The 23,781-nt window shown below is 30.8% G+C and overlaps 1 protein-coding gene across 3 annotated transcripts in view; it reads left to right on the top strand.

The window, feature by feature from the left end:
* Positions 1 to 382: 382 nt before the first annotated feature.
* Btk (tyrosine-protein kinase Btk29A) overlaps positions 383 to 23,781 on the top strand; it is a 36,148-nt gene continuing 12,749 nt past the window's right edge. The window contains exons 1-5 of one of the 3 annotated variants that reach the window (XM_068771440.1): positions 383 to 493; positions 861 to 1,012; positions 12,824 to 12,955; positions 15,537 to 15,630; positions 19,040 to 19,210. In XM_068771440.1, coding sequence (XP_068627541.1) covers positions 478 to 493; positions 861 to 1,012; positions 12,824 to 12,955; positions 15,537 to 15,630; positions 19,040 to 19,210 — 565 coding nt within the window. In that variant the 5' untranslated portion in view covers positions 383 to 477. Of the gene's footprint in view, positions 494 to 860; positions 1,013 to 12,823; positions 12,956 to 15,536; positions 15,631 to 19,039; positions 19,211 to 22,859; positions 22,966 to 23,153; positions 23,215 to 23,781 lie in introns of those variants that run through there. The other 2 variants (XM_068771441.1, XM_068771442.1) reach the window with 2 other exon arrangements.

Raw genomic sequence — 23,781 nt, forward strand, 5'->3', positions numbered from 1 at the left:
AAAAATTTTTTATAAAAGTGAAATGTTAATATATGTCGATATTATAAGTCAATACACATTATTACCTTAAATCTTTAACTAAGTTGTAACAATAGTGATGCTATTTTTTTTAAAGTGGTCTAATATCGTAAGCTATGTTGTGTGTTATATACTTCTCAACCATTTTGTATCTAACAAAACACAATATTATTAAAAAAAATATTTTAAAAAAAATTACTAAATATTGAAGGAATTTGTCCTCGCTTAGATTAGCAACTACATATAACAGATGGCGGTGACTTTAACGAAGAAACAAGTTTACTCTGTCTGCGTTCTCAATTTTTACATATTACTCTACGGTCAGGATGTTTTATTTCATTCCTAATCTCTAATGTTATGTTGATTGTGTTTGTTGTGTTCTAAGTTTGGGTGACTAATTTATGGAATTTTAAATAAGACTTGTGTCCATATTTCTTAATATTGAATGATAATGGTTATATGCTGATTGTGACAGGTATTTGTTTTTCCATTTATTGGTTTATGTAGCCGGTCTCCTTGTGGCCGGTAGTATTATGTATTTTCCTGATTCAATTTTAGGGAAATGTTTTTGGAACAGTATAGATTAAAATACAGAACAAAATTATGGTCTTCATTGAAATTTAGTAGCATACATTACGATTTTTAATATTTTTTGTATTATGTACTTTATATTATTATATATATGATTGTTTAGTTAATGTTATATTATGTTTTTGCACAATATCGTATCAAAAAATTATTAAAATTTGAACATAAATTGGTATTAAATTGACATATTGGTTAATTTTATCAGTGTACATGTTTATAATTATCGTTATTTGAGAATAACCTTTTGTTTTTAGAAATGTCTATCAGAGACGAAGATGAAGTAATATGCCAAACATTCATGGTTAAACGATCTCAGAATAAGAAGCTTTTTACGCCTGTTAATTATAGAAAAAGATTTTTGGTTCTAACCAGGAAGGCTCTTATTTATTATGACTCTGATAATCAGGTGAGTGCTGGCCATATAATGTTTCAATATGGCAAATATTAATAAGATTTATTTAATAAAAAAGTTTTAAACGATATTTAAAATAATAGTGTATTCTGTCTTTTTTTGCTAACAAGGCTGTGTAGTAGAGCACATAAAGGTAAGAAACTAATACTAGATACTATTTTAGTTTAGGAATGTATTTATTAATTTTTAGTTCACTTTTGCAAGAGGCATTACGATTTATTGCTACAACCATAACCTCTGCTTATGAAAAGTATCTAGAAGCTAAGTCGATTAGGTAAAGAAAAGTACATTCATTCAGTGATGCAGAATAAGTTTAGCTTTTGAATGAAATCAAATTGTATAATTTTTGTTATTATAAATTATGCTGTTTGTGGAAAGGTGGTCAAAGTACCAGGTGTTTCAACATTGCCATTGATAAAAATAATGTGTACAAAAATTTTAATATATTAGGATAACTTAATAACCAATGATTGTTATTAGTTTCAAAAAGCATTTTCAGCTTCACTTAAGTTATTTATAAAAAAAAAATTGTCTGCTAAGAGGTTGAAAGAATAACAAATCCAATATTTGCATCCATCAATTGATAAACGCTAAGGATTGCTCTATCCTCATATATTGGCCTCAAACTTTTTTTTTATATAAATCTGTTGCATTTATTAATAATATTGCTTGGAATAATCTGTTTAGTTTGGGGATAAGTATGGTTGGGTCACTTGTTTTTTTAAATTATTTCTGAAGCATTTTAAAAAATTAATCAAATACTATATAAAATAATACCATAGATTAATTATGACTTTATTTTTTGTGACACAATACATATGTAAAGATTAAATAAATTAAAGGATTATCATAAATTATACTGTCAAATATGCCTCTCAAGACACAGGCTTCTGGGAATATATTTTTACTATTCCTTTTGTAAAGATGTACTTTAGAATTATTATTTAATAGCTAGTATATAATTTACGTATTAGGAAAAAATAATTGCACCTTTCATGTTATATTAGTGATAAGCTATTATTATTTTTAATAAAGTAGTTTATATTAACAGTTTTTTTTCAGTGTATTTTATAATATCATCTGAATTCATTGCAACACTTACAAATGAAACATTTTTTTTCTTATAAATGTGAAATAGCTCTAGCTAATGCTATCAATGTATGCATCTGTTATTATGGAGTTAGACTCATCGTTATTTTTTGTGTGCCACAAGTTCAGAAGTTCCTTTTGTTCAACATACCTTTACGTGTGTATGACTCATGCCCATTCCCGTGGTATCTTATAATTATTGACTGGCTACATACACGGTTCCGGATAGTTTTGACCAACAAAAAATAATGTTTAAACAAAATTAATTCTTAATTATATTTACCCGTTATCTCAGTAAGGCTTTTTATAAAAGCTTTTCTTATTTTTATGCTGTATTTGTTTCCTTAATAGTGCCACCATTACATATTTTACGTTTCCTTAAAAACATGGAGTTTCATGATTTTAAGTTATTTTTACAAAAAAGACGTTATTTATAAATCGTATAGAGTATGACCAATAAATCAACAATGAGTCGTAGTTTAATTGCTAGGGCAGGTTGTAGCTAACTCCAGGAAAATTATTTAGAATTCTAATTTACGTGTTTAAAAAATTACAGTCATTCAAAATAGTAAATGTAAGAACATGTATATACCGTGTGTCTAATAACATCTTGTATTTACATTGCTTCGAGTAATGTGTTTGTTGCAAATGTTGGATTTCACTTTACATATGCGGGCATACTGACAATTTTTGAATAAAACAATGTAAATATTTCTGTCCACGAACCGATAAACCCTGTGAAAACATTTAAGCAGAATGTTAAGTAACATTGTAATAACTTTTATTTCGAAACCAGGGCATATTGTGCTCAACTTTTATGTACTATATGACAGTCAATGTAGTCTATACTATATAAATATAAAACCCCGACATAATGCAACAATATCTACAAAACCGCTATGAAAGTTTCACAATCAAATAAACTTATAATACAATGTGTATTTGAATGTAGCTTAATCTAATAGTCTTTCTGCGAAATGGTTGCGAGTTTTATGATGATGAATGGTAATAGACGTAAAGGCTTTAAAAAGGTGTACGTATTGCTCTTTTGCTGTCAATTAATGTTTGGTACATTTAATCGAACACTCATTAGTTACGGAAATTATAAATAATGAAAAAGTTTTTATTCGAAATCCGGATTACTATATATTAAAATTAATTGTTTACTATCTATACTTGCAGTATCAACTAACAGCTATTGACCTGACGTATTCTTACAGTTTCTGAGAGATCACAGGATGATTGGGAATAGGTTAAAAAGTTTTAAAACTTCTTGCTGACAAATGAGCTATACATTCACTCATTTAAAGCTTTTACAAATATAAACAATCTCCCTGTGTAATACATCTATTAATAAGTAAAATCGATGGATTATTATAACAGTAGCATTGTACAAATAACACAAAAAGATCTAAGAACCGTGTCGCGTTTATATCATATTCTACAATGTCTTGAATGATCTTTTACAGAATTATTAATATTGTAATATACTACAGATAGATAGTTTTCGCATATCTCTGTTACTTCATGGAACCGGAAGATTTAGAATTAGTCACTCGTCGAAGCCGGTTGCGTAAACCTGTGTTATAGCAGGGTATACCGGGAAATGTAAACTGGATTAAGAAAGAGGTCAAAAAACTTCCCAAAGAAAGAGATTTAATAAATTATAATAGCGAACTTACTTCGAATTTATCGGACAATATGAAGCTACATAGAAATTAGAAGAATATCCTAATGTTATTTATACTGTTCAGAAAGAATTACATTTGCTATTTCAAATGTAAGATACGAAACTCTCGTATGTATTATAATAAACAATTATATACAATGTTTCAAACCAGTAGGTTGGCTAAAAGGATGTGACGATATTATTCGTTCTGATAAGCGTAGAGCATTTTATTCAGAGGAAAATAAACGAATTTGATAACAATATTTATAACACAAAAGTTCAATTATACAATAATCTATGATTATTTTTCGACCTTGGTTAGCTTATTAGTTAAATTCAACAAAAAATACCAAATAGTGTTGTAAGCTTTCTCGACAAATTGCATTGAATGGTGTCATCGTCATCATGTAAGCCTTTAGGTGTTCACGGCAAGGCATAGTTCTAGTCCAAAGATTGCTACGACCGGCTTTGCGAAGAGTGGCGTTTGTATAATATTTTGTGCAATTTTGTGGATACAGACAATTTTATTTGACAAGGCTTCAGAGATGCCGGGTATACAAAAATACTGAGACACATTACCGTAAAATATTTAATAATTATATATCATTACAAAATTTAATATTAAAAGTAATTTTTAAATTGTTATATCAATAATAAAAATATATCACGATTTAGAGAAACGAATTTTCAATTTGGCATTTTTTTAAAAACATTAAACGTATTGTCACGTCAAAGAGATAAAGATAATAGACCATATTAGTAAAGAGTAATAACAGACCTCGGAGGTCAGTGAACTGCAATGCCAACATCTTTAAAATAAAAAAATATAAAAGACCACTAAAAGAAGAACAAGAATAACACAATTAATATATCAAAATACAAAAAAAAATATTTCACGAATTGAAAAAAAAAAACACATTAGGGTTAGTTTCTTTGTTTTCTTTTGTGTATTGTATTTATTTTTATTATATAGTATTTATTAGTATTTTTATTATTAGAAGTGACTATTTTTAGTTCAACAGAATTCTTTTAAATGAGGAAGTATTTACTGAACTTTGCTTATCTCATCGTATTTAGATTAGAACAGACATTTAGATATCAAACACATAAAATCCTAATAATAATCCCGTTGTTAATGAAATTGTATATCTAATATGTTTATCGATCTATATATAATGTAAAAAATAATCGCTATATTTACTGCTGAACGCAAAGCTTAAGTATGGCTACAGCAATTGGGCAAATTTTTCGTATTTTAGGTGTGAGGAAAGAAAAAAATTAGGAAAATAGAAAAAATACTCTTTTTTCCGAAACAGTGCACAAAGTAAAAAACCTGTTCTTAGCTATTAAACATTTGATGTTATTTCAAACCAACAAAACTCGTGTTAGGATACAACGAAACAAAAAATATCGTGTCCCATAAAGCAATACAATGAAAGTGTAATCATCACAATATTAGTCTTAGTGTTTGACATTGAAAAAATATTTTCTTGATTGTTGTCCATTATTAAAACACGATCACAAGGTCGTCGAAATACACTGACGGTTTTTATAGAGGCCTATGTCCAATCGATGTCCTACGGCTGAAATGTTGATGAATAAGACATCAAACCAATAAAGAAAATAACTACACTCTGAAATATGTTTTATTTATTTTTTTATCGGACTATGATAGTCCAAAAACATCAAACAAGATTAGTTTATTTTTAAAATTTGCACGTATAAAATGTTATATTATGAATATTAAATACATTTGTTTGTCTGTGATGGATATATCACATCTGCATCTATAACATTTCACTTTTAGAAGTATAACAATCAGTTGCTGGTTTTTTAATTGTCTGTGTGTATTGTTTACAAATATTTTTTATTTATTTAAGAATGCTATAAACTAGATAACATTGTTATAGTTTGTATATTAGGTTTTTTTTAGTTTTAGTGCTATCGGTCTTTTATTATTTAAGTAATTAGATATTGTTTCGTTTTTTACTATACAAATTGTCGCTCGGAACAGGGAGATTGCAGTTAAAATTTTTCGTGATATTACAACTGTCGAGGTGGCTAGTTATACTACAAATTAAACGTTTCATCACTTACTTATACAATATATAGAACTAAGACTTAATTTCTTATTTAGTAAATGTTTTATGAGCACTGTAAAAGCTTTTAAAAAAGGAACCCAGATAAAGTTTAAAAAGCTTCTATTGTTAGATTTTATAAAAAAAAAGAACCTATGTGTGATAAGGATTACTGCACTGCAAATAACGGTATAAGATAGCAAACCTTGGAAATTATGTGCTCGCATCCCGGCATTTCAATGTAAAAAAAAGTATTTTATTTGATACGCAAAAATATACATATAGACCCGAAGACAATTTTTACCTGCTCTTCCAAGGCATTTACTATCCGAAAAGGTAGTGGGCTCAACAACAATAGGAGATATAATCTGTTAAATTTAGAATTAAAAAATTTCCTATATGAATCTTAAATAATTAAATTTTGTCGCTTAAAATGAGTCAAAACGTATGCAAATATGAAGTCGAAATTATGAATGGAGCAAAAAGATTCACAATTCCGCGGACTGTCACATGTGAAAAAAATGGAGGTTCAAAATTGGAGTTTACGAAAATTTATCTGCTTTCGATAATAAACAAATATAATGTTAGTTTGAGATCATCTATGAATATAGGCAGGTAATATTTCAAGAAGCTCAGTAACCGTTACTAATAAAAACTTCCATATTCCATATTCAAAACAACGCAAGGAGATTAGCAAAAAGCAACATTCTCATGTTTTTCTTATCGAAAACTTGATTCGTGGTTGCAACTTCTGGATCGCAAATTTTAAACGGAAACAGTTAAATTTTGAAAGCGGTGTTTGAGGATAAAGGTCTGAGAACCTCAGGAGTAGAGCTTCGCGCATGTGCGGTTAGGGCGTGTCTGCCGTCAGTGGCGGCGGCGCCCGACGGCAGTCTCGCACCGGCACCGGCGTTCGCCCACTGCTCTGCTAACCCGGTAATACATTTCACTATCACTATTTTAACTTGAGTTATTAAACCCGTTATACTTCAATTCTATTGAAACTCACTAATGTTGGTTGGTTTATTCGAGTAATACTATGTACACTTTGATATATCTTGATAACATTTGCGCAAAACAGTTATAGTAGTAGCAAAAAGGCACTGATTAATCTAATAAGTTTTTTCTGTATCCTTTTATTTTTTAGTATTGGTGATAATTTTTTGTTAAAGAATTCTTCACTGCACTAGTCAAAAAATGTTATCCAGCCTTTATTAATAAAATGCCATTATTCTACGATTTTGTCTAATTTAACAAATTTAGGGATGATCGGTTATAGCCGTAAAATCAAATGGGTAAATGTATTGCTTATGTGTGAGCAAAATCATTTAAAGTTTTACCCTGATGTTACATTTATTTATTTTACCTATTACAATGCGACGGGCTAATATCTTCTGGCATTATAAAGTCTGCAGGGAAAGATAGTAAACAATAATTTATTTCGATATTCAGTAATCTGTATTTTGCACATGCTTTTTCGTACTTTATTATTAAACCAATTGTTATTTTAAAAGGTGTAGCGTATATTAATGGAAGTCAAATGAGCTGTACATTCCTCCCTTTAAATCTTTTACATCTATAACAAAATGATTATCCTGTAAAAAAAATGTTATGTTGATTAATTCTAGTCTTTAATATTATTATTGTTAAAAGTCTGCAAAATTTTATACATATTTTCTTTTCAATCACTTTTTATTAATGAGTTTCTAGCAACCTAGCTAAATATCTACAGTATTTTCCGGTTTTAAAACAGGACAATTGCTTTTTACGCTGGTGTTTTGTTAAAAAAATAACGTTCGGTTGTTTAAATTGACCTATTAAAACTATGAAATAGTTTTAATTGCAGAGATGTTATACGAGTTCTTTTATAGTTGCAGTGTTGCAGTTTTTCGAATATATTTCATATCTAATTTGTAAGTTTTCTTTCTAATAATTGAATAATTTAATCTATTAAAGGTTTTTCTTAAAAAAGCAATTACAAAAGTGACGAAAAAGAGAATAAACGTTTTTATTTATAGATTTAACGTGCATTGAACTTATAGAAGCACTCCATTTAATCATAGGGTCCGCCCCCTAAGTATTACAACACGTGTGTGAAGACAAGCCACGGTTCCTATTCATGGGGTCGTGAGTAAAGATTTACAGTCTTAAAAATATACAGAATTATTAAATTAAATTGCCTTTATTTATATCCAAACTTTCAGAAATTGACTTCCTCTTCAATTAAAAACATTATTGAAAACTATAATTTTTTTTTATACAGGATCATTGGTTATAGATGTAACAGCTTTAAAGTGGTGAAAATATAGCTTATTTGGTGTTATAGCTTATGTACAGTACGCACCCTTTCTTTGAAAAAATAGGTGTTAAAGCTTTAAAGTGGTGAAAATATAGCTTATTTGGTGTTATAGCTTATGTACAGTACGCACCCTTTCTTTGAAAAAATAGGTGTTAAAGCTTTAAAGTGGTGAAAATATAGCTTATTTGGTGTTATAGCTTATGTACAGTACGCACCCTTTCTTTGAAAAAATAGGTGTAAAAGCTTTAAAGTTGACAGAGGTAAATATATTCACCCCTTTAAAGCTTTTACGCCTGTAACCAATCGCCATGTAAATCAAAATATGAGTGCCTAGCTTTCTTTTAGGTTTTAATGTAGATCTTAAAGTTTTTGTGAATTAATTCACCTTTCAGTAATTATATGCTTAATAAAAAAAAGTTTAAATCTCTGAAAGTCTATGTTACGAAGACTTTAATGAAACAAATATCATTCCCGTGCGAAGATTGGCGCTATTGTTTTAAAGTGTACGAGTTATATCAGTATAAAGTGTACCGTATTTATAATATAGTTATGTGGACATATAATTAGTAATTACGAGAAAAAAGTTTGTTTCATTATGAGTTTCATGCACAGCATGATTGGTTAGCTTATATAGCTTTAAAGGCGTAAAGTTCATTTACTATCACTTACACAGAAATAATTGAAGATAAAATAATAAGTAAAAGCATTTTCAAAATACGGATTACTATATATAACAACTGTTTACTATCGTCGTATTCCGATAGAAAAAATAAATTAATGTAAGATATGTCAGAGTGAATGGTTAGAAATAAAAGCTATACATTCACCACAATAGAACTTTTATACTAATTACCAAACATCCACAGGGTATGATATTAAAAAAGACAATTTCATAATCGTGTTTATTGAAATACATTTGAACCATTATTACATTTGATTAAAATAGATTCAACACATTTTATAAGTAAGTTAAGGTGCTTTTTAAAACGAGTGGCTGCAGTAATTGGTTGTTGAAAGCTGTCAAGCGCATGTCATAGATAGGGTAAACTTTAATTATCCTTTGATCTTTTGTAGAAAAATTAGCTTGATGTTTAAGTATTTTATATATATTACCATCTTTTCGGCATAGGAATCCTAACCCACTATCTGTTCCTTATGGTAGCAATAACTGAATCACAATTCTCTCTTTGTTACTTATGGTAGCAGTAACTATCAAATACTCATTTTTGTTGCGTGTTTCGCGTGGGTTGAATAATTTGGCCCTACAATTTGATTTCGACATTTTTAGTGTCAAACCGTGTGTATTATATCAACGATTTCTTTGGTTCTCGACTATAAATGAATTATCAATTTGTAAAACTTTGTTACATGTACGTAATCCCTATCCCTATTTATACTGTAAAACTTATTAAGTAATTTTTATTAGCTTCGATGTAGGATTTCGATCCTTTTGTAAGTCCATACTATATTAATCATTCTAAAGGCGGAAACCCCTAGCGCGATGACCGCCTGTTGTGTATGTCGCCAATTATCATGTAACTAATATTTTGTTTCTTCAATGTGTAATATAAAAATAAAATAAATAAAGTATAAATAAATTATTAAAATTTATAATCGGATAACATTTACGTTGTATAAAAATGCTAAATGCGTGACCCAAGCATAGATTCTCTCGTGGAGCAACCGTCACTACATAGACTGTTAGTCTATGCGTTTTTAATAGCCTTCCGATCCATAGTAAATTATGTAACAGTTCCAGCCAAAGCTTCTGGCTTTCATGCTTTTTTATATTCTTTAAGCTTGACGCCTTCAGATATTTTACCTTAACTAACTGAATTCATGACTCCTCGAATAAATTCCTGCCTTATTGTGGCATGGGAGATAAGTAGCCGTGGACTCGTTACCACACAGTGAAGCTAAGGTGAATGTATATGGTCGGTTCAAGGCGTAAAAGTTCGAGGTGTAGGCTCTAGGCCGTATTAAAAAGACGTGGTAAGGCAATTTCAAAGACGAGTAGGTGGACTGTGGAGCATAGGTAGAGTCACGGAGGGAGAGTATATTTGATGCTACGATGCGACGCACTCACTGCCGTCCGCTACTAAGCGGGGATGCACCGCGGTTGCGGCAATAATGGGTGATGATCATTCTTCATTCCAAACTATGGTTGGCGGCGTAGCCAAAGAAGGGATCCGCCTTAAAGGGTGAGAGCGCTTACGTGTGGATATTCGCTCTAGGACTGGATCCTTACTTCTCTGCGAAAAGAAAAAAATGTGAATTTGTGCCATCGGCCAAATAATTTGTCCATGAATAAAAAAAACATAAAAAAAATTGAAAGTGCGGTTAATAAGTATAATGACTAATTGTGAAATTAACATAATTAGTAATGGTTGATTTAACATAATTGGGGACTGACTAATTTCACAGGTATCTGATTTGAAAGCTCAATCGGATCTGTATGTCATTATTCCATTCGTTTTGGAAGAAATTAGTGTTCTAAGTACGAGGAACAAAATAATATTTAATTACATTCATAAATTTGAGTGTTTTTTATGGAGGAGTTATGGTTGTATTTAATCATATAAACAAAAAAAATGCTTTTAAATTAAGTGCAGTTATAAATAAACAAATTATCGATTTTTTTTTCAACATAGGAAAATATAACTTTGTTTAATATACAGGTTGATTGGTTAAATTTGTAAATGCTTTAAAGGTGTCAATGTATAGGAGACCATTAGTGAAAAAGCTTTGAAGCTTTTTAATTTACTTTCAATATCTCTATATAAAGTAATTAATCTAAAATATGTTACATTTTTTGTTTCTTTTAGAATGCGTCAGGCTAATAAATTCTGTCCGTATAAAGTCTGCAGGGAAACATAGTAAACAATAAAACCTATATATATATATATATATATATATATATATATATATATATATATATATATATATATATATATATATATATATATATATATATATATATATACTCGTAGATATCAATTCCAGTTTTGAAAACGTAATTATTTATTTTATAATTGTTTCGTTAATATTTCTGAAACCATTGATTGTTAGATACGGGGTACTATATGTTAATTGACAGTAAATGAGCTATATATTCACCCCTATTATGTTTGGATTTGAAAATCACTTGAGTGTTGACAAGAGCGATAGCGTAATTTCAGTTCAAATAAATTAAACAAAAATATAAAAGTTAAAAGCGTTCTCTATCTTGCGGTTTGAAGTTCCGCGCGGAGGAGGTCCAAGCTTGGAAATTTTCACATTCCGATTTTTGTTTCCGCCGCAACGAACTCAATTAGAGTTAACTGTAGCGTGAACCGTTTTTACATTGTGTCATTTTTTTCCGAACCTAACGTGTAATTTATCGCAGCGTTTGTGAATAATTTTTTAAACTTTTATTTAACCTGAGAACGTTTCTTGTTTATCACTCTATGGATATGTTTTTTTATAACTTCTTTCTTCTTTTAAACCTCAATACGAAATGAACATAACATTTTGGTCATTTGTTATTATTTGTTAGAAACTGGACATATAGGTTGATTGATTATAGTTAAAAAAGCTTAAAAAGGGGTAAATGTATCGCTCATTTGCTGTTAATTACTATATAATAAATTAATTACTATATAATAAATACTATCAAAAAATCAATGGTTTTAGAAATAATTTACTCCGTAAAGCAAATATAATAAGAAACACTACTCATTAAAATTAATTATTATTCACTATCCGTCCCTGCAGAATGTACTGACAGAAGTTATTGGCCTGTCGCATTCTAATTAAATTTTTTTTTCATAATGATGACTTCACACAAGGTTTTTAGGAATACCTGTAAAATCTTTAAAGCTTCTTGCTGACAAATGAGCTATACATTTACCCCTTTAGGCATTTCAACATATAAATAATAAATCTGTTTATTTTTACAGCTTAAAATAAGGATATATACAACTATGTAAAATTTAAGAGGAATATTTACAAAATGTTTTGTGTTGTTGCAATAAATATGCTGTGATGTTTAAGATAGTTTCAGAAAAGAGAACAATATTCTTGGGAAACGGGGACGGTAGGCATTGTTACGAGCACTGGAATGTAGCTCAAAGACAATTTTCTTAAAGTACGTCTACGTGCTTAAAAATGCCTACATCAAAATTTCTTGTGGTTTCAAACAAGATTGTAAATGTGTTGTTTCATTCCTGTATTCAAAAAAAAAGTTTTTATACTAGATAATTCAAATTTATTCGCTATTAAGGGTTTCGGAATCAACGGACAGTCTCTTTCTATTCATCTATTATTTTGTTCTGAAAATTTAGAAAAGCTTACAGAATAATAGTAAATAATAAATGTTAAAACTAAAATTGTCTCAAGTTTGCTAATAATGAACTCACACTTATACTTTATATATATAAGCATGTACCCACAGAAGCAATATATACTAAATACTAGAAAACATTTAACCGATTAAAACTTACATGTAGATATAAGAAAAGGGTTTGAGCTCAATATACTCTCGTTACTTTTACAGAGTGCATCTAAAAATAATTCCTACAATTTTACGCCTCATTGCCAAACTATTAGTGCATAATAAAGAAAATATATAAACTTCTTTGTATAAAAGGCTGATGTGTCCGCGGAACATTAATTTATTCCTTTTTTTATAGAGGCGGAAGGAACGTGGGCGCATTCCTACGGGCACCATTCATACGGTGGAGCACGCGCAGTTGGGCGAGCTCAGCAAACAAATACCAGACGAGGAAGGGGAGAAAAGCCCGTTGTATAGGTATCCTTTTCAGGTAAATAATATCATATTCCGTACTGCGAGAATATGTACATTAAATGAGGAATTGTTCATATCATAATATTTATTTAACACAATGCCTTGTCACAATCTTGTTTGTTATACCTATCTCTTCATAAAATTAGTAACTTTTGTTGGCAACTGTGTACGATATTACACACACTCCCATATAATATCTCTAATAAATTTAAGAAATTAACTAACTAAAACTAAACAAAATTGTAAAAATATTCTGTTGTAATATAAAACATTTTCAAGTGATAATAGAGCTTGCGTATGAATTGATTTCTCTACTGTATTAACACTAATCATACCATAACGGGTCAAATGACCCATTTTGAACTTTTGCATTGATAATGCACGTATTATCTTATTACTTCTCCAAATTTAACTTACTGACTTTTTCTGACTAATTAAGTCTAGTGTTCTTGTACTATTTTTATAATTTTTTGTTTTGTTTATTTTGAGTAATAACTGTCGTATATCGTTGTCTACCACATCGGGTCATTTGACCCGGAGAACATATTTTTTTGTTTTATAAGCTTATCAATACATATTGCTTATCTTATTGTATTCAGTAAACTGCAAATGTATGCAAAGACTGTAACGTAAAGTAGTTCAATCAAAATAGCTGGGAATAATTCAAGAAAATATAAAAATTTTAGATTGAAACTAGATTTTTGTGTGAAAAAGGTAGCAAAAAAAGAAAAGTTTAGTACATAGTTTTTGTTTTATTTTGATAGCTTTATTAGTGATACAGGTAACTATTTACCCATAAAATGTCGAAACGAACGAGACAGTCCAAATTCTTAGAAGATATAAATGATATTGGAGAAGAGCTTTCGAGAGAAATCAGTGAAGATGAATTTTCTGAAAACGAAGATATATTGGTTACAAACGAAAATGAGTCTGAATCTACAGATACTGACGATGAAGAGAAAAATATTGTGAATATCGGTTGTGGACGAAAAAGAAGAAGATTACTGTCAAGTTCTGAAGAAAGTGAAGCAGAAATAAATAAACAACATGTTGCATTGATGGATCTGTTTGGGAAGAAATACAAATAGGTGGCACACCTGGAAGACCACCACTTCATAACATTTTCAGGCAAGAAGTAGGCCCAACAGGATATGCTAAACGTCATATAATGAAAGGTAAAGTTAGTACTGCATTTTCATTGATAATTGACCACCGTATTATGAACCATATAAGAACATGCACAATAGAAGAAGCAAACAGAGTGTTAGGATTCGATTGGAGTTTATCTCAAAAAAAAACTTGCTGCACTTATTGCAATTTTATATGCACGAGCTGCATATGGAGCAAATAATTTGGCGAGAATCAAATGGCGAGGAAATTTACTACAAAGTCTAAGTCTTGTAGATGGCTACTCCAAGTTTATTTCAATATCCTTGATTTAGTTGGTATAAATGCTGGATTTTATACCAGCAAACGACAGCAGATAATATCTCGAGACAAGAAGAGACGAACTTGCCGACGATTTTCGAGTTGCCCGTGAACAACCAAAAGAAAAAGCAAATACTAAACGATCGTTGCCTAACCCTGTTACAGATTCTAATAAACGTAAGAGGTGTCAAATAAGATACTGCAAAGAAAATAAAACTAATAAAATTTGCTCCAATTGTAAAAAATTTGTTTGCGGGAAATGTGCGACGGAAACGCTTATGTGTAAAAAATGCGATGTATAAAAAAAACTCTTATTTTTTGCGTTTGAAATAGAAACTGTAAAAATACTATTTCATATAATTATAATACATATTTTATTATCATTATATTTTTATTTCCTTTCCAACATCCATATTTCATACATAAAAGTAGGAAACATAAATTTCGGGTCATTTGACCCGCTATGGTAAACAAGGTATCTAATAAGTGTTGGTATGATTAGTGTTAAGAATATTGTAAAAGTGACCACAAAAAACCCTTCCAAGTTTGATGTGGCCTCTTCATGGTTTAGAGCGTGTTTAGAATTTTCGTAGGTGTAAATTGAAAAATGCCATTATAGGACAGTTCAATCACATTCTAGTTTCTTTCAAATTCGACACTTTTGACAATCTGCATTTGACCTACATAAGTGGACAATTTAAATGATCACAAATGGATTACAATATAAAAGAAAAATAAACTAATTTACTTTTGGGTTTTATGGGTGGCATACTTACAATCATACAATGAGTAACCAAGATGGACGTTTTAAGAGACTTAAATTCAACCTTTTAATCGAAGCATGGAATTCTAATACTGTTCTAAACCAGTAAGGACTCTTTAAAGCACTGTACTGTGAGTGTTTGTGTCTGTAGATAAAAACGCGTTGTTCCGTACATATGTAGTCAAGGAAGACAAATCAAGTTGAATATGTAATGGAACTTCCTATACAACGGACTCTCGAGGCAATCATCGATCTTATTATACAAAATGTATGAGACAGGGAGAAGTGAACGTTAACGAGTAAATAAACTTTTTGCCTTTATACTAGTCTAAATAAAGTAGTAAATACTTCGTTTGGTCCGTGTTTGAGTTTTGATAAATTTGACGTACTAACCCCTTGTGTACAGGTCTCGTACTTGGAAAATAACACAGACTACACTCTATATCTCGTCGCTGGAGACCACAGCGAGCGACTGCGTTGGATTCACGCCATAAGAACAGGTACATAATTTACGTAAACATTAAAAAATAACAATTTAATTTAACGTGATAATCAAGCAGTTTATCGGTTGCATTGTTACAAGATTGTTAGTAAATTTTTTTAGATTTTTGAATTGTAATTTTTTTAAGAATTAAGAAAATTGAGAATCAAATCAATAATTTAATTACGTTTGTTACATTTAAATCAGATCCATATGACATATACGTTTCATAACAAAGTAATAAAAGAAATGAATATGAAAATCGTGTTTTAGTTAAATTTAATTGAATGCAAAAAGCCGCCACTATTGCTTAATTATCGCCACTATGTATTTCAATTCTTTGTTATCGACTTGTCTTCTGCCGCAAAAGGAAGTCCTTCGTTCCTTCAATTACCCGAACTTAATGACAAAGTAACCAAAATCGGACTTAATTAAAAAAAATATCACTAATTTTTAGTTGATGTAGCGAATTGAATGATGACAGGTAATGCAGTTTCAGTCACTTAAACGCTATTTTACTGTGTTTTAGTGTGAAGGACGACTTAGTTAATGATCATTATGCCAATGTTATATATCTCAAAGCGCAAACGAGATAATTAGGGCCTCATAAATTCTATATAGGATGCAGCAAGTGTGTCCGTTGTCACACTCATCACTGGAGACTGCCTCTTTATTTTTTTAATATAATATAGCATGTTATGGAATAAAGTTTTTAACTTGCCAAAGCCGTGCCATACTCTTCAAATTCTATTAGAGATGCATGGATTCATCGAGTGGGTACAGAGTTCATCGCGTTTTAGGAAGAAGTAAAGAGTACGGTTCTCGAGGTTGACAATTCGGCATAGCAAGTGTATGGAGGCCTTCTTACAATGCATAGGCGTTACAACCATATTCCTATCCTTACGTAACCTTGAATTTTATATGATCCTACTAACAATGCTTTGAAAGTCTGAAACGACCTCTTGACAGGTTTGAATACTGCAGCAGCTTATAGAAAAGCTTCGCTGTTATACCTCTCTTTCCATCCATTTTCTTTATTTTCCTCTTTTTTATAATTCACGCATTTTAGTAGATATCCTTAGGTATTACTGTCAATATAGTATTATCATGTCTATGTACTTAATTTATTTTGTTTTCACTTCATCGATTCACCTCTATTTTTCCTTTTATTCAGTAACGCATTTGACGAAGCTATCTTGTTATTAACATTTTACGTTGAATTTGCTATTTTTATAAACACAAATGTTAAAAACATGCTCCCATGCACTGTTTTTAGAACAACAGTTACGGCATTTGGAATTTTAGAAAAGCATTGTTAGTCTGCAAAAAGTTTTAAAGGAGCCTAATCGACAGCAAGACCTATGAAAAGAATAAAAAAGGAAAAAGGAATAACATAGTATCATTCACACCTTTGTTACTAACGAGAAACGTTTTTCGGCTTTAGTCAGTGTTGCTGAGGTTTATTTGCAGGCGTTTTTTTGTGCAAGGTATTATATTTTACAATTTTTTAATATTAAATATAATGATCCATGCAACTTAATTAAGTACTTACTAATTATTCATAATCTTTTACTTTATCCACATTATAAAAAAAAATCTTTTAGTTAAGACTTCGTTTAGATGCTTTCTTTTTTAAATTAAGCGTACGTAGGTTTCGACTTATTAGTGAATTTCGGTGGTGCAGTAATCTTGACGAAGATCTTAAAGATTCTGGAACAAAATAAAATGAGTACTCAGTAGTGTATATATTTTAAAACGGTGCCCATGAATAAAAATAAATTAAATATTCCACTTGTTTTCTATAAAAGCTTCAAGCTTCTTAATAACACTATAAAAATTTTCTTTTGTTAGTATCTGATAATTTAGTATTATTATGAGTCAGGAATAAAAAAAGTCAGTTTACATACAACTGATCTGTTAACAACTACAGAAAATTAATGAAAAATGATTTTCAACTGGACATTAGTCTTTAGATAGCAATATTAAAGTTTGTTTAGCATTAGTAAATATAATAAAGTGTTATTCAGATGATTCGTTCCTTTTCAATTTTAAAGATGAAAGTTTATCTAACAATTCTGGGCATCAGAATAGCAAATAACGAATATGATAATTTATTTCAAAATATATTTTCCTCACTTGCATCTACTTACATATTCTGTTAACAAACTTGGAAACAACTTCCCATATAATTCTAGAGTGAAATGTATAATTGCGTGAAACTTGTTAATTTTTTTTTCATGTTAATTTTTTAATCGTGTTGTTTAAGTTTTTGTTTTAATTTATATGCATGCGTGTTAAAATTCAAATAATTTTTTGATGCAACTGATTGTTTGTACTTCGAATACTGTTAACTTTGAAATGGAAAGAAATAGTAGTCATGATTAAATGAGGGGCCAGGGAGTGTTTAGTTTTATGTACTTTGTGAGGGAATTCACCCTTCACCAGTAAATCTGTTTAGGGAGAGGGGCTTGCGTGTTAAAGTATGTTTAAAATTTTATCTAAAGCCAAGTTGAAAATATTGTTACTGCAATATTTTAACTTGCCTTACTGCTGCATTTAACAGCGATATGAACATGTTATTTATTTAAATTCAGTTTAAGCTGGGAATTATTTTACAACTTGGTTTGAAATTTTCTATTTATATAGAATATTTATTAAATATTTTTCATTTTTTATTTTCCTTTATATCTTTAGTTAATAAAGTGGTCTAGGTGGACCAAGAAGTGTTTACAGGAGACTCCTCGAAGTCGACGAAAATAAATGTGCTTCCGACAGTGAAGAAGAATGTTAACTTGACTTCACCCAATGTTGGCAGATAATATTTTAAAAAGCTCAGCGACTGTTACTTAATAAAACTCGCATACTCCATATTCAGTACAAAGTGAATCGATATTTTCAAAGCGTCGCTGCCGTCCGCAATGCTTGCTCGGACGTGCAAAGGGACAAAACGCGACCCGGGTTGTGTGTGCTTGCAAACTATTAATTCGTGCTGGACCTCAGCCAAACTATCTAATCTTTTGGTACGCCGGAACCGGTAGATAAATAAATTTTGAATTTGGTGTTTGAGAAAAAAGTCTGAGAACCTCTAATATGGAGATTATCGTTTAATATACTTGTAGGGTTATTTGTGTTAATAATGTTAACATGTGCTGTCACCTGAGCACGTATCTGTCTCCTCTTGACGGCGAGGAAAACTTTTTGTGTTTATTTTTACAGAGACGATTTACATTTATAACCTTATCGCAATGGCAGGCGCCCACATCGCTGATGGCGTCAGATTTCAAATCAGCGTTCAAATTTTCAGAATTCGAATTAGAACGCGCGAGAATAATATAATATAATAATTTAACACTGAAGTATTGTGGCCAGTGTTGGCCAGCAATACGGAGCATGAAAGTTACATACTCAATGGGAATGTTTTTTCGCAGTGTGCGTTTCGAACTCGCGGCGTGCGAGGTACCACCCGGCGGCGTGGTTCGCGCGTCGCTGGGGCTGCTGCCAGGACGAGAGGCGCTCCGCCCCCGGGTGCACGCTCGCCACCTTCTGGCCACTGCCGGAACCTGAAATCGAGCTCATAGTGCCTTCCAGCGATACAACACGTGGGTATTCACTTTTGTTTAAGCATTAACACTATATATTTAATTATATACATACCAATTTTTTTAATTAAATATTTGGATCATCTGTACAAAGTAGGATTGTGATTAATTCTTCTGCTTGTTAAATATTCTTTTTTCACGCTGAAACATCTTTACTTTATTACTATAATAAATTTATCTTTCATGACATACCTGTCAAATATAATAATGATATTAATAAAATATTAAGAAAATTCACATTTTTACTCACTTTTTCCTGACTTGTACACCTATAACCAATCATCATGTATACTGTTGGCCTATCGGAACTCTTTATTTTAACACGAACTCGCCCTTGAGTTTGTGTCACAATAAAAGCGTATCATACCACACGCCAGAGTTCATTTGTACTGGACTATTGCGTGCTATATGCGTCCATGGGATGTGACGTGCTATAACCGTCCAGGATTTTATTTTGAGAAAAATTTACAGTGCTCTTTTGTATTTTGTTTTCATTGTGAGCAAGCAACAAAATGCAAGAAGTAGGTATATAACATTGTTGTTATATGTCTGCTATTGAAGTAACATTGGAGACAATAACTCTGATCACTTTGCGGTTGCATATTTGGTTCAGCTTACGAGTCCAATTATTTTATATTTAAACCAAATTAATTATAATGATTATACCAAATTTTTAAGTTTAGATTATAATGATTATACCAAAAGCCCGGCCTTGCTAAGAAGAGGAAGGCAAAACATTTCACCTCATAGAACCTTCCATTTCACCAACTAAAAAAGATGAGTTTCAGCTACCAGATACAAGTAGGTTGTGCAGGTTTCTGAAGCTCGGAAAATTCCGTATCTCTGTGTCTATTAAACGTAATTTGCTGTGTTCTCTTGTTGATTACAATTGACGTTGAACAAGTTTGGTATGGAAATAAATATAAATAGGTTAGAATGAAAAGCTGTTATTTATGACAGTGAGATTTCTTTTCTCTTGAAAATTATTTGAATTAGACTCATTTTAACATTGATGTGAATTGTAACTTTTTTTAATTGCGCGGTACAGATGACATTAAGCCAAGCTTTAAATTATATTATTGTGATGTTCTAATCTTAGGCAAAGCTGGCTTATGATTTATCGCCAAATATGAGTCTAATGGGACACTGGCATGAAACCAAGGTGGAAGGAGACTTATAATCATTTATAATGAGTTTAATTTCGCCCCGTTATTAGAGTTTCAATCCACAGTTTAAATATCCGCCTCATTAGAGATATGTTAAATTCTCAGTGGTTTGGATGTGAAGACCTGTGAACGTGATTGCTTACCATCTATTAAGTAGTAATTACGTAATAAGGATTTGTAAGGTGCCACAAAAATTGTTTTCTGTTCTGACCGTCTTTCTAAGCCAATACAAACAGGCCTTTTGCTAAATTTTAGAAATTTATTGTGCAATCTGTGTTCGATAAGGATCATAATGAAAATACTTTGGCTGTGAATAACCAACCGTCGATTTATAAAAGGTATAAATACCACTAAGTCCAAATAATTCATAGAGATTTATCTAGTGTAATATACTATTTGTCGCAAAATGATAACTTGTGCATTAATGTTCCTATTCGAATGCACCAAAACTAGTGTAATTCACTGGCTAATTAGGCGTACCATCTCAAGTCTTAAGGCGAATGGACACAAATGTGGACATGTATCTGTGTCGCTGTGTGCCGTTCGTTTAACATTTTTTTTTAATATAAAACACTCAATAATTTCTTTGTTAACATTATTCAGCTAAATTGGATAAGCATTTTAAGACATTTCAAGGTAGCGTAGGATTTGACAGCACTTGCGTATCTTTTCAGCGCTAAAACTGGTTTGTACTTTATTATCATATTTCAGAACGTGTATTAAAGCCGTGTTTGTTTTATCTCATGACATGTTTGACAATTAAAATGGCGACAACTTTTAAAACGAAATAAAGCCAAGGACCACTTGGTTTTGTAGTGTAGCTGTTGTATGCAAGTGTTGCGTTGATTGTTTGTTGTACAGTGATGAATTATAAGGCTTATCGATTACTTATAGTTGGTAAATCATTATCTTTTCAGCCGTAAGACGTCCTCTGCAGGACATGCTGGATAGGTGGCGGCCTGCATCTAGTTTTTTCCGAAGACCTGACCGGGGTAGTAGTAGTAGTCTAAAAGTTTGGCGGTCTTCCAATCCGGTTAAATAATTAATGTGCCCGAGTCGAGGCTCGTTGTAAATGCGTTAGCCGTATAAATGTTTTGCTCTCTACCTTCTAAAACATTGAAGATATAAATGTCCACGTAAAACATTATTCAATGAAAACTATAAGAAAGACCAAAAATTCTTTTCTCTCCTTTAATTGGACCAAGATATGGGAATGATCTTCTTCACCTTCGAATAAATAACTTTAAGCTAGTTAGTTACTTTTACTGTACGTAATATTTATCTTTTAAAAATGTGGAAAATTTTGTATATAATCGCTACTCAAATTACACTTGAATAGTGGCATAGGAATTCTACTGAAAAAGAGTTCAAAATTGATCGAAATTCATTCATGTCATTCAATCTGATTTATTCTCATAATTTTCTTACATAATTCATACTGAGTTCATAACGCCCACTAGGCATAGCTTTTCAGTACCCCTTGATCTTAATTTTTTGCCATGAAGCTATGATTCATTTAGGACATGATTTTTGTTGCCTCCTTTCTCCGGCAGCGTATTTTCGATTCCTTCGTTGTTGTTGGCAATAAATATTGTACGTGTTCATTTCGCATATCGTGTTCGAAAATACCTTAAAGATATTTTCACATATGTCCTCTGTTGAGCACACGTTGTGTTTATCTTCTATTACTTATTAATTCCCACATATTAATGTCTTTTAATTATATTGATAAATTTTATAACAACCGATGTCTATAACTACAATCTAAACTTGTAGGAAAGTGAACTTTATAGTTATTGTAATAAATGTCATCGCCAAAGTGCAATACTTTTATTCACGTTAGTTGCCTAATGACGTAAATCTTTCATCTTCTTCTTACATACGACAATATACATTAGTGAAGTGAGAAGAACTATACGCCTGCGCGTAAGCATCGAACGGTGAATGTAGGCCGCGTGCGACCATCGTTGATGCCCTCACTGCCTCGTCTCGGCCAACGTAAAGCCTCGTCCTGCGTGATACTCATTGTAAACTTTCTTTAATACAACTATATTTTTAAATAGATAATAAATTTACAACGGGTTATTCAAAAATATATACCATTAATTTTGTATATTAACGAAAAATAGATGTAAGGCGTTATATGTAATTGTTTTACGTATTTATTTTTAGAATCAAATTTGAAGTATAAACAAAATTGTTACAATTGAAGGCTTCAAACTATATAAAAATATTTTTACATAGTTTTAAGCTTTTCGAATTTAAGATGAAAAATGTAATTGTTTTATTTTGATTGCGTTAACAAAACAATGCAATTTTATAAGAAAATACATGTGTTTACAATGTTTTAATTTTTGCTTTAATTTTATTTAATGCTGAAGAGTTAAAAAGTTTATCATCAATATGTAGCGAGCCTTACTAACACAACGGTACATTGACACGCCGTTCGGCAGTCGACGGTGAAGTGTTGCGACGGACGTCCGTTCGCAGTTTCCATGTTGCAAAGCAAAGTCGACGAGACGATGGTTACCAAGAAGAAGTCAAAGATACCTTGCCTCTCTTTATCTTCGTTCCTTCCTGCATTAGAGGGTACTTAATTCGGTTGACCTTTTTTTACGAATGGCCTTGTCGCCACCGGTTGCGTTAAATCGTTTTGTTGCACTCACTTTCTTGTCTCGATCAAGTGTATGCAATGCGATCAGTTTGTGTTCAGTGATACCGTGTTTATGTTTAAAAATAGTGCTTTTGATGTTTCAATTTTGTTGATAACCATCATACTTCCTTAAGGCTGTATCCATTTCTGTGTTTACTTTATTTTCAATAATATGTTTCTTCAGTGTAAGATTCTAAATTTGTTTAATTTACGGCATTAAATAATGTTTATTTATAAAATAACAAATAAATAGTATAGTAGTGTATACAAACAGTATAGTTATATTTGTACATTAAATAAAGTTTAGTTTAAATATAAAATTAAAGATGAAAAAAAATTAAACCAAATATTTTTCGCATCGACAGATTATATTAAACTTACGTATAATCAATAAGCAGAAGGTATAAATATTTTAACATATTATATACATAGAGATAAAAAATCGCCTTAGAAAATTCGAAAGAAGTTTGCCTTTCGAGAAATCAATTCTTTATCCAATGTAATAAAAACATTTTGGCCAATTCAGACACCGTTGCAAGGATAACCTCTTTTTAACTTGATTACTTACGTGTGTTTTCGTCTTTTATGTAATTTTTACCTTATTCAATATGCCAGTTGTTTTGAGTTTATCTATGTACATGCTCCTATCTATTAATAAGAATTATTACAATATTTTAGTGGAATTTTTTGGATCTACAATAACTAATTGTCAACGGGAAAAAAATTCGTTATAAATGTATTTGTTATTATAG

This window comes from Battus philenor, unplaced genomic scaffold (assembly GCF_028537555.1).
Source record: "Battus philenor isolate CCGP_79_NKW_IND1 unplaced genomic scaffold, ilBatPhil1.0.hap1 SCAF_4, whole genome shotgun sequence".
In the NCBI taxonomy this organism is placed as follows: Eukaryota; Metazoa; Arthropoda; class Insecta; order Lepidoptera; family Papilionidae; genus Battus; species Battus philenor.